At 35.5% G+C, this 12,912-nt stretch overlaps 1 protein-coding gene across 8 annotated transcripts in view; it reads left to right on the plus strand.

The window, feature by feature from the left end:
- Positions 1-12,912, plus strand: part of LOC106884166 (protocadherin Fat 4) — a 693,587-nt gene that overhangs the window by 571,759 nt on the left and 108,916 nt on the right. For all 8 annotated transcript variants that reach the window (XM_052973410.1, XM_052973407.1, XM_052973404.1 and 5 more), the window contains one exon: positions 10,333-10,513. In XM_052973410.1, the coding sequence (XP_052829370.1) occupies positions 10,333-10,513 (181 nt within the window). The remainder of the gene's footprint in view (positions 1-10,332; positions 10,514-12,912) is intronic.

Here is a 12,912-nt window from a genome sequence, read left to right on the forward strand (position 1 = left end):
TTAACGTATTCTTTTCAACTATCTACAAACACAGCCAGGCTGAAATAATTAATGCATTCTTCCAGGAGTGAATAAAAAACTTGAAGGGGTGGGCCCCTTACATGCTAACATGGGCCCTCATATATGGATTCTAATGGCACAGGGGCCCACTTCCCATCGGGCAAGCTGACAACCTCGCCAGTCTGCCACTGCATGTGAGGAGCAATGACCCCATCACCACCAGGTGTTATTAGTTTTGATAGACATTGTGTTTGGTGCAATCTGACAGAAGAACAACAACAGACGGAGACAGATGGCACTGGCCATCTTAAAACTTCATATCTGAACTAATAGACTGCTAGGTTATTCCAAATGACAAGATTGGTAACCTCCATGTCCTGAATCTACTCCACAATGTTTCAATGAGATAAAAACAAAATAATTATAGAATTGTAAAGGTGATAGAAGAGAGAATAAAGATATGAGGAGGAGGGAGAAGGTATGAAAGGATAAACAAAGACAAACACAATCACATAATTTGAAAGACGGTTAAAAATGTATATAATACAGTTATAGTAATAATAACACAGTTTGGTTTTGTGTTACTTTGCATGAAATGTGTGTTTGTTTTGTGTCACATTGCATGAAATGTGTGTTTGTCTACAATCATATCTGGAGGTTGGTTGTGTTCTCACCAAAGAACATGAATAAAGAATATTTAATGCATTCATTTCAATGGAAATAGTTATTTTATTTGAAGGATATTTTATTCTTAACATATGAGCAAAGAATTTTTCAAACTTTAGAAATATAGATTTTCTTATCAATCATTTTCCAATAAAGGGATTTTTTTTTTTTTTTTTTTTTTGAAAGTTTGCTTTTTTGAAAAATTTTCAAAAAATTCTTACAGGCAGATGTTTTTAGCATTGATTATCCTTTTTTTTTTTTTTGAGGACATTTAAACATTGATTTGGTGTTTGTTTACATTATTTATTATTTTACATTATTTATTATTTTATATTTTTATATTTAAATAATTTGTCTTTGGTGTGTATTTTTATTGGAGAAAAAAATATACAATCAAGCTTTTAGATCTTCAAAGAAAGCTTTCTAACATCTTCTGCATTAATTTGAAAAAGAAAATGTATTCCATTAATAAAGCCCACCTATTAAGGAATGTACTGGAACTCGGGTGTTAGTAATAATGGAGAAAAGGGTGGAGAGAGAGAGAGAGTGTGTGTGTGTGTGTATGTGTTTGTGCATGGAAGAGACAGAAAAATACAATGTATGTGTATGTGTGAGATAGACAGATAGTTATTTAATCTAAACCATATCTAGCTTAAACATTTTATCTATCCCCATGTTTCATTATATAGATATTATATGCATAGACATTTTCCACTTGTTTTGAGAAGATTCCATATCCTTTTATTACCATTCTCGATGTCGGCTTTAAAATACCGGTTTAGTGTAGTGAATGAATACTACATCAGAAACATATTTTTTCCTCTTCTTTTCTCAGTACCAGTTTGGGATGTATATATAATAGAACATAGAACTAGTTCATTCTCACTTTGCTATTAAATGTTTCCATTGATAAATCTCACAACTTTTACAAAGGCAAAACATAAATTATATTGAAAATATTTTTATTGTTCTTATAAATGTTTAGCTTGAAAATTGGCAGCTGCTAGACACTTGCAGTTTTGTTCTATGACTGAACAAAAATGGAAAGCATTCATCACTATACAACTATACATACATACATACATACATATATATATATATATATATATATATATATATATATATTGTGTATGTACATCATCAGTATTTTTTGTCTGTTTTTCCATGCCTGCATGGGTTGGATGAGTCCTCTCTAACATAGTCTTACCATTTATTGCCTTTCTTTGTCATCTCCTTTTTGAAGTTCAGCATCCTGAAATCAGTTTTTACCGCTTCTGCCCATTTCTTCTTTGGTCTTTCTCTTCTGTAGTTTCCTTCCATGTGGCTCTCAAGGCACCTCTTTACCAATTCCTCATCATCCATCTTCATTTCATGGCCATACCAAGACAGTCATCTCTCTTACACATTACTTTTGATTCCTCTTATACCCAGTTTTTCTCTCAGTCCATCTGTATCACATCACTCATATACACTAACATTTCACATCTGCTGTTTTTAATGCCTACATCTCCCTACCATGCAGCATCACACTTCATACCAAAGCAACTTACATTCAACCCATTGCTCAAAGAGTGGATCTCCTCTTTACTCTTATTCAGAACACTCTCCTCCACTGCTGAGTAGTTTGTCAGGGTGACAGAAGCTATCAACTATTTCTATGGAACCTTCCAAGCATCAAAATGATTTTATTTTACTGGTGCTCTGACTGTTAACTACTCCTGTGCATCTACCACATACACAGTCTTAGTTTGCCATCAACCTACTTGTTTCAGTTGCATTCATTGATTCTTTTTACAGCCCTGCTACCTTTATGCAATACCCATCAATGTATTATTCACTGTTTCCTCTGCATCAGTGGTTCTCAGCTAGGGTCCATATGGCCCTTGAGGATCCATATAGGATTTTGTCATTAAAATTTTCCCCAGCATGGCCACAGCCTTAGGGCTGAAACATATAAAACAACAAACGTATAATAAATTAATTATATTTCTACAATACACAAAATATTTTGCTAATTTTTTATACAGTTCCTAATAACATTTAATTATGAAAATACAAGAAGGTCTTTTTTTAAGCATCAAATGACTATAGGGATCAATTTTGAGTAAAATAGGGATCAAATGGGTCTACAGGCAAAAAAAACTGTTGAGAAACACTGCTCTGCATCAAAGCATGAATTATGTCTTAGCAAGTGACAAATGGATGCACAGCATTGACAAGTCCCAAGTTGGGCAAAAACACATCTGTCATTCTTGGGAATCACTGCTGCAGTGTTGTTTGCTTCATTCTTAATATACAGGGTGTCCACAAAGTCTGGGTACATTAGGATTAACACATACTTTAAGAAATTATTATTTCTTATATTTAATTGTTTATGTTATGATTTTATTTACTCCATGTACTCAGACCTTGTGGACACCCTGCACTTTGCATTATCACATTTGTGAGGAGATTTTCTCTCAGACAAAAACCACAGCATCACGCCTTTCAATGGTTTATATACATTTAATATAATGTTGGTTTTAATTTAATGCTTTTTAAATTACGCTCACTGCTTTTTTTTTTTTCTAACCTAGCTTGAAATATTGCTTTCAAATTTTAGCACATGGCCAGCAATTTTGTGTGGGCTAAGTTGTTTGCATTGACACCTGTATACAGTTGATACTTATTTTAATGACCTCGAAAGGACAAAAGTCAAACTTGACCTCAGCAGCATTTGAACTCAGAACATAAAGTCTGAAAAAATGCCACTAAGCATTTTTCCCAGTTCAATAATAATTCTGCCAGCTTCCCACCTTACTTTTAGCGTGAAATATTAAAATTATGTCTCTAATCATCATCGTCATCATCCTCATTGTCGTCGTTTAACATCCGCTTTCCATGCTGGCATGGGTTGGACGGTTTGACTCTGGACTGGCAAGCCAGAAGGCTGCACCAGGCTCCAATCCGATCTGGCAAAGTTTCTACAGCTGGATGCCCTTCCTAACGCCAATCACTCTGAGAGTGTAGTGGGTGCTTTTTGCATGCCACCAGCATGAGGGTCAGTCAGATGGCACCAGCAACAATCACGCTCAAATGGTGCTTTTTATGTGCCACTAGCATGAGACCAGTCAGGCGGCACTGGCATCAACCACACTCAAATGGTGCTTTTTATGTGCTACCGGCATAGGTGCCAATCAGGTGGTACTGTCATCGGCCACAACAACGATTTCTAATATACATTGATACTTGTGAAAATGGTCATGGTGAAATCAGTTGTAGATTGGAGAACAACAATTGGAGGATGGATCATGCCCCCCATAGTCATACTGATCCTGGGTCTGTGGGATTCCTTGACTGCAGGTTGCCCTATAACAGGTGGACTACATCAGCCATTCACATTTTGTATACTATGTAAACATTTTAGCTCATTTCTCCCCTTTTCCTTCTTTTTTTCTCTTTCCACCATTTCTATGTAAATCTCACATACAAATTGTAAATCATCCTTGTAATGTCCCCCTGATTAACTACCCTTCTAACCAATAAAAGTAATTATAGTTTTACTTATATTTTTTTATGTTAGGATGGATAGGCATGCATTTTGTTGAAGCATTAGTTTTTACAACACCATTCTTATTCCTATCACCAATCCAGAAACCTGTCTTACATCTTGACCATTGTGGTCAGTAATCTGGCACTTTAATTTTACAGTATAATATCTTGTATAAGATAGATCAATTTCCATCTCTGTTTGAGACAGGAATTTTACTATTATTTTCTTAGCCTTAAAGTAAATATATTGTTTAGATTTGTGATGAACAGGAATTTAGTTTGTTTATGAAACCTTTAGAATAACACAATGCTTGTCATTTTCAGGCCTCATATTTATTGATCAGCTAAATTAATATTTCACAAAATTCTTAAAAACTACTTTAATTTTAGTTTGCTCTTCTCATGAAGAGCTGCTTATTTCAAATGACTATCAGAATGAAACCGAGGCCTTGTCAGCTATCTACTCATTCATTGTGCTTCGTCAGTAATCAGAGATAATTAAACACCTCGTTTAAAAAATTTCTTATCAAAAGACTTAGCTCGTCAAACTTTGTAATTCATAACGAAACCATTGATAGGCATCTGACAAACGCATAATAATGTTGCATGCCTTTTTAATTATTTTAATCATCATCATCATCATCGTCGTCGTCATCATCATCTTCATTATTATTCGGTATTCCATACCTTACAATACCTCTGACCTTTTCAAATTCGAAGCTGCCACTAGCATTAATACTGATCATATTACAAAAATCCAAACAGTTGAAAAAAAAAAGAATCAGTTATTGAATTATTGGCAGCTTTTGTCTTTTAATAAGAGATGAAATATATAAAAATGATGACATAGACTTTATGAGTGTGTATGTGTGTATATATATATATATATATATATATATATAAACATTCACACACACACACACAAATACTCATTTTCATTTTGTGAAGGTATTTTCTATAAAAATGCTTTTTTGTTTGAACATTTTGATTGGCAATAATTTTATGGATAAATTTCACTAATGCTCAAGATTGAATCGGAGGACTGAGAATTTTATTGTTGGCACTAATTGAGATTTTCTTTCTTTCTCTTTTCTAATTATTTCTTGTCTTTATTTTCATCACTTATTTTTCTGGCCAATCAGTGTTAAGTTTTAAAAAAAGTGGAAGAATGATTTATGAGTGGAACCAGATGGAGGCAAGCAAAAATGACCCCTATCTTTCCAGTCGACCATACTTGTATCAAGTCAACATAGGATTCTGTATAATGTTACTCATTCTGCTAGAGATAGCAGCAAAGTATCCTTCAAAGCACATCCTTCAATTTTAAAAGGAAAGATAATGTAGTTCTAGAGAGCCCTAAATAAAGATGAGTGGAATGCTTTCTATCATTTATCTGCTTTATCAGGGTTGATGTGGGGCTAAACTTTAAAGACCCTACTTTTATGGTCCAACTTCATATAAAGGCTGGAGCTGGCCAGAGTTATTGCATCCCAATCTAAAGGTTAATTGATCAATAACTTGTACCCTATTATCAGTTGATCCAGATAGGAAAAAAAAAGGGATCTGTGTAAAAATACATCTTAATGTCATAATTTCCATCATTATTTTTACTGTTTTCCCTATTGATACAAGTTGGATAGCAATCAGCTCATTATTGTTTTAACATCAAAATTCTATGCTTGCATGGGTTGGACAGAGTTTATTGAGGCAAATTTTTGACAGCTGGATGCCATTCCTGTCACCCTCACCCCATGGCCAGACATGTTTCCACAGAATATTGAAAATGAAGGACACTGCTTGTGTGACAGTGACACTCATTTACAAGTATCATCATACAATGTCAAAACAAGGAGACACACATCACATACACATACACACACACATACACACACACACACATACACACACACACACATACACACACACACACACACACACACATACACACATATATTAAATACAATGGGCTTCTTTCAATTTCCATCTATCAAATTCACTCACAAGGCTTTGGCCAGCCCAAGGCTAATATAGAAAACACTTGCCCAAGGTTCCACACACAGTGTTTTTGGGAAGCAATCTTCTTAACTATGCAACCACGTCTGTGCTCATCAACTTGAATCTGTTAATTATTTCATAAGATTGATTGATTGTTCATGATAAGAATATATTATAGTTTATAAATTGCTATTCATCATTCATTGTCAGTCACAAGAATTAAAAACAAAACATTATGTCATTGATGAATTCAAAACAAACATTGTATTGATAAAAGATTATACCATTTCTTGAAATGTTCAAAACTAATTTTTAGCACGTCTGTGTAGTTAAGAAGTGAACTTGACAAACACATCAGTCTGGACACAGTCCTACTGCAGCACCTTGGGAAAGTAGGGAGAGGGCTGGGTTTAGGAGGGTTACTCAGTGCCAGGAACAAAATCAGGGGTAATGGCAGGGTGATGCCATTGGCAAAATGAAGGGGTTTTCAGGAAAAAAGGGGAGTTGAAATGGGCATTAATGAGTATTTCATGGAAAATAAAGTGGTAAGGGGATAATATTGAATAGGGCCTCATTTTTGCTTGGATGGGTGAGTCTTCTCAGTCACAACAAATTGCCAATCATTTCAGTCCTTTGTCATCACCTCTGTGAGTCTCAACATCCAAAGGTCATTTTCCATTTCATCCCATGTCTTTCTGGGTCTCCTTCTTCCACAGGTTCCATTCACAATTAGCAAGTAACTCTTCTTCAATCCATACATATTGTATGACCATACAAGTGCAGTCTTCTCTCTTGCACATTACACCTGATGCCACTTATGCCCAAATTTTCTCTCAACACATTTGCACTTTGTTGTACTTGCACAGTTAACATTGCACATCCAGTGTAGCATTTCAAGCTTCATTTCTTTCTAACATTCACATGTCCTCTGCATTCACAGCTCATGTCTCACTACCATCATACACTCTGCCTTTCTCTTTGAGAGAGAGAGAGAGAGAGAGAGAGAGAGAGAGATAATAGCTTTCCAAACTTTCTTCAGTCAGTTCTTATTCTAGCCACTGTTTTCTGAGCATCCTCCTCCACTGCTAATTAAGGATCCTAGGAAAAAGAAACCATCAATTGCTTCTAAGGATCATCTCAGGCATTCAAGGAGAGGGATTACCTATGTTCTTTGCTTTTAGTTGTTTCTGCACATCTACCACACACAAACTCTACTTTCACAGTTAGCCTTCCTGTGATTCCACTGCAGCTCTTATGCGTCCACAATTTGCACTGCATATGCTGTATGGAATTTCTACCTACACATTCTCTACATCTCAATCAGGGCCATTTTCCTGAAGGGTTTGTCTATTTTCATGCTCATTAGAACTTTGGTCTTTACTAAGTTAAATTTATGGCTCTTTGATACTAGGTTTTGCTTCCACACCTGGTATTTCTTCTCTAAATCTATTGCAGATTTAGCTGTGACAGGCTTCTTTCAATTTGTGTTTGTTAATCCACTCACAAGGCTTTCCCAGAGTGCCACACAGTAGGATTGACCCCAAAACCATATATTTAGCAAGCAAACTTCTTAACCACACAGCCATGCCTGAAAGATCTGCTTCCTCTATTTGGTTAAGTCTTGCTTTTGGCTTCATTGGTTGTACTGCAAACTGGAAAAAAAAATATCTGTCTATTTGGCCTGAACCTGTTTTAATCTTGCTTTACTGTTTGTAGTTGAGTTCCCAATAGACATATTATTCTTATATTTTGACATTTTTCCCCACATAAAACTTAAGCATTTTACTTTTATTTATCAATGTAGCATATGAAAGGCTACATGGGACAGAGTTGTTAAATGTTGAAAGTTGTGTTTATTCTCTGGATGAAAGAGCAGAGCTTGTAAAACTATCATGCTATTTTAACTTGAAACATCTCACCAAATAACAACTATTAATTGGAAATAACAGCTTGATGTATAATATTTAGATTGATATTAATATAATGAGCTACAGCCATAACATGGTTGTTAATGGGACTAGTTTCAATTATAGATCATTTACTTCCTTTCATCTATGTAATTTACAAATTCTGAAACTATTTTCACTCAGAAGAATATACTTTCAAGAGAAATATAATTTTGATATCTTTCCATGTCCAGTGCAAATAATAAAAAAAAAAAAAGAAAAGCAAGTTTTATTTATTTATTTTATTCTTTAGTCCTCTTATTCCTCTGCTCTGTAATGGTTTCAATATGTCACAGCTGTGCTGAGATACATAGATACATTGATAGAGATGTTTCTGGGGTCTCAGGGAGTTTTGGGGTCTCTTAATGGAGAAAATATAAAGAACATCTTTTTGTATTTTTAACCCTTTGCTTCCTCAGTAGTCCCAAGATACATCACACAAATGCTCTGGGATCCATCATTAATGATATTTCTGAAACATTAGAAGGGTTTACCTATCTTCACAGTAATATACAGTAATAAACAATAAAAGCAAACTTTGGGGGAATTTTAGTCCTTTTATTCCTAACAGAAGTATCATAGATGTCTTTATACATTGGACAAAACTATATTTCATAGAGAGGGCAGGACCTTTCCATGCAAGCCTTCCCTCTCCCTGTTATTGATGTTTATCCAAGGGAAGTAACATTGACTTGGGTCAAAACAATTTGGCACAGTGTCAATGTAGGTATTGCTGTCGGAACACAGAGTCAGATAAGCCACCACAAAGAATTTTGCTTGCCCTTTTAATTGTTCTGCAAATTCACTTCTCTGGAATGGTACAGTATTTATGAACCCTGAAAGGATGAAATGCAGAGTTGACCTTAGCAGGGTTTCAACTAATAGCATGTAGTGTTAGAACACACTATCCAACATTCTTAATGACTCTGCTAATTCCCTGTCTTGGTAGATTTAATCCAACATCCACTTTAACATCCCCTGACCCTCGTGTGCATTCAACGGAGTCTACTTTGTTCTAGGCCTTTGGTTTAAGTCTCCAGCCTGGATATATCTTCAGCCCTTCTTCTTGGGTCTGAATGACCTATAAATGATGTACATCGAAGACAAAAATGATTTTTTAATTAAAATAAAACACATTCTACTGTCTTAAAAAGAAAATGTAATGGTTTTATAGTCTACTGCAGTTTCAGATGTATAAAACACTTGGTCTTGTCTTACTGAAGATATGACAACATCTCTAGTGCTGGTGCTATGATACAATTCACCTAGTATATGTTGTATAGTAATTGGTGAAAGAAAGAGTGCCCAGCCATAGAAACCATGACAATGTTGAAGGGAAGATATTAAGATTAGTTGGAACACTCCAATACTTGAATGGTACTTTATTTTATCAACCCTAGTTGGAAGAAAAGTAAGTTGACTCCAGCTGGATTTGAACTCAGGATGTAAAGAGCCAGAACAAGTATCACAAAGCATTTTCTCAATACTTTAACAAATCTGCCATCTTACCATCTTGATAATGATAATTGCTTCAAATTTTGGCATAAGGCCAGCAATTTTAGGAGGGGTAAGTCAACACACCAACCCCCAGTGCTTAAATGGTATTTATTTTATCACCTCCATCCCCCAGAAAAGGAATGAAATGCTAAGTTGACTTTGGTGGAATTTGAACTCAGAGTGTAAAGAGCCAGAAAAAAATGCCACCAAACCTTTTTTTTCTTATACTTTATTGATTCTACCAAGCTTCATAATAATAGTAGTTTCAAACTTTGACACAAGGCCAGAAAATTTAGGAGAGAGGGATAATAATCGATTACATTGATATAAGTACTTGACTGGTACTTTTACTGACGCTGACAGGATGACAGGCAAAGTTGACCTCAACAGGATTTGAACCCAGAACATAAAGAGCTGGAAGAAATGCTGCTAAGCAATTTTGTCTGATGTTCTAATGATTCAGCCAGATTGTTGCCTTTACCTTGGTAAGAACAAGAAGATAATGTTATTGTCTTCAGAACTTCAGAACTTGCTTTATCATTTTCCAGAATCTTAATTCTGTTTTCATAAATTTCATTTGTTTTGTATATTTTACGATTTTGTGACCTTGTTTCCATTTTTTTAAAATTAATTTTTAGTTACTCAGTTATTTGTTATATTATTATTATTTTTTTCTCTCTTTTTCCTTTTTTTTTAGCTGACCTTGAGTATCAAAAGAATCAATCGTTACGCACCTGTATTCACCCAAGACAACTATCTGTTTATTACGCGACGTAATGTTACCGTCGGGAGCTTTGTTGGACAAGTCAGTGCTTTCGATCAAGATGTTGGCCCCAACGGTCATATACACATGTACAGGATTTATGGTGGCAATGATGGTAAGCAAACTATTCTTTACAGCTATTACTAGCATATATGTATATACAGGGTGTCCACAAAGTCTGGGTTCATGGGATTAACACATACTTTAAGAAATTATTATTTCTTATATTTAATTGTTTATGTTATGATATTATTTACTCCATGTACCCAGGCTTTGTGGACACCCTGTATATTGTGGAGGTGCAATGACCCAATGGTTAGGGCAGCGGACTCGCAGTCATAGGATTGCGGTTTCAATTCCCAGACCGGGCGTTGTAAGTGTTTATTGAGCGAAAACATCTAAAGCTCCACGGGGCTCCAGCAGGGAATAGTGGCAAACCTTACTGTACTCTTTCACCACAACTTTCTCTCACTGTTTCTTCCTGTTTCTGTCGTACCTGTATTTCAAAGGGCCAGCCTTGTCACACTCTGTGTCATGCTGAATCTCCCTGAGAACGTTGTTAAGAGTACACTTGTCTGTGGAGTGTTCAGCCACTTGCACGTTAATTTCATGAGCAGGCTGTTCCATTGATCAGATCAATTGGAACCCTCATCATCATAACCAATGAAGTGCTACGATATATATATTACTAGCATATATAATGGTAAGAAATTCTCAAGAGAGCTAAACAAGGTTTTTGAAGAAGAAACACTACTACCACTGCCCCTCACCCTCAGGCAAGTATTTCAGCCCTTAACTTCTTATACTCCTAGGGAGCCAGGCTGAATCCCAATCATGACTCCTGGGTGCCTTCTACTGACACTTATTAACCACTTGGATATTTAAACCACTCAGAGAAAGATAGGTGTATGTAGGTAGATATATAGGCTCACACATACACATGTGTACACACGCACACACAAACACACACAAACACGCACACACACACACACACACATATAAAATAGTTTTATTTTGGCCAAATCAGTCTGTTGTTACTCTGAAGTTTCACCTGTGTCTTCATGAGATCATCAGACAAATTATGCTTCACAGTAACTAGTAACTGACTTGACCAAAATAGAAATTATTAAGTTCTGCTAGAGTATTGAGTACTTTCTCTTCTGGCAGTTTACATTAAATGTGTGTGTGTGTGTGTAAATATATATATATATATATACTCTTAGCCTTTTACTCTTTTACTTGTTTCAGTCATTTGACTGTGGCCATGCTGGAGCACCGCCTTTATAGTTGAGCAAATCGACCCCAGAGCTTATTCTTTGGAAGCCTAGTACTTATTCTATCAGTCTCTTATGTCAAACCACTAAGTTACGGGGATGCAAACACACCAGCATTGGTTGTCAAGTGATGCTGGGGGAACAAACAGACACACAAACATATACACACACCTACACACATATACACATATATATACATATACGAAAGGCTTCTTCCAGTTTCTGTCTACCAAATCCACTCACAAGGCTTTGGTCGGCCCAAGGCTATAGAAGACACTTGCCCAAGGTGCCATGCAGTGGGACTGAACCCAGGACAATGTGGTTGGTAAGCAAGCTACTTACCACACAGCCACTCTTGTGCCTATATATATATATATATATATATATATATATATATATATATATATATATATATATATATACTTTTACTTTTAAACTAGAATATTATTGGCATTAACTTCAGTGTTTGGCCAAAACTTCAAAGTTACTATCAATAATATTCTTGTTTAAGAATAATATATTTATACTCTGTAAAAGTATAGAGTAACCCATCAGATTAATGTAAAATTGTTTTTTTTTAACTGAACATAAAAACAATGTATTATTAATGTTGCTCCCCCGATGAAAAGGATTGGCCTGCAAGAGCCATGTGCTAATGCCACAGAAAAAGCACTCATACCAGCACCACATTAAAAGCACCCAGTACACTCTGTAAAGTGGTCGGCATTAGGAAGGGCATCCAGTTGTAAAAACCAAGCTAAATCAAACTGGAACCTCGTGCAGCTCTCTTGCTTGCCAGCTCTGGTCAACCCGTCCAACCCATAACAGCATGGAAAATGGACATTAAACGAAGAGGAGGAGGATGTATGTATGTAGATGCAAGGCTTTGATCAGTCTGGGGCTTTGATAAGAAATATTTGTGCCGTGCTTTGCTGTGGGGTTGAACTTGACACTGCTTAGTTATGAAACATGCCAACAACCTTTGCATTGTCAGGAGATTTCTTTTTAGAATCCCTCTCTTTGTTTAAAACTCTACAATGTAGTTTGTTAATCTACAACAATAATACGGAACTTGAAATGTAAAATTGTATCACTGACCTTTCAAACTTATCAATATTCCACTAAAATTTTACATTGATTCTCAGGTTTTTCTTATTGATTTTTATGATTAAATGGGGGAAAAAAATGTAAAATTCACTTTCTTTATAGCTTATTTCAACTAGAAATTCTTTTTTTTTTT

This window comes from Octopus bimaculoides, chromosome 1 (genome assembly GCF_001194135.2).
Source record: "Octopus bimaculoides isolate UCB-OBI-ISO-001 chromosome 1, ASM119413v2, whole genome shotgun sequence".
NCBI classification, from domain to species: Eukaryota; Metazoa; Mollusca; class Cephalopoda; order Octopoda; family Octopodidae; genus Octopus; species Octopus bimaculoides.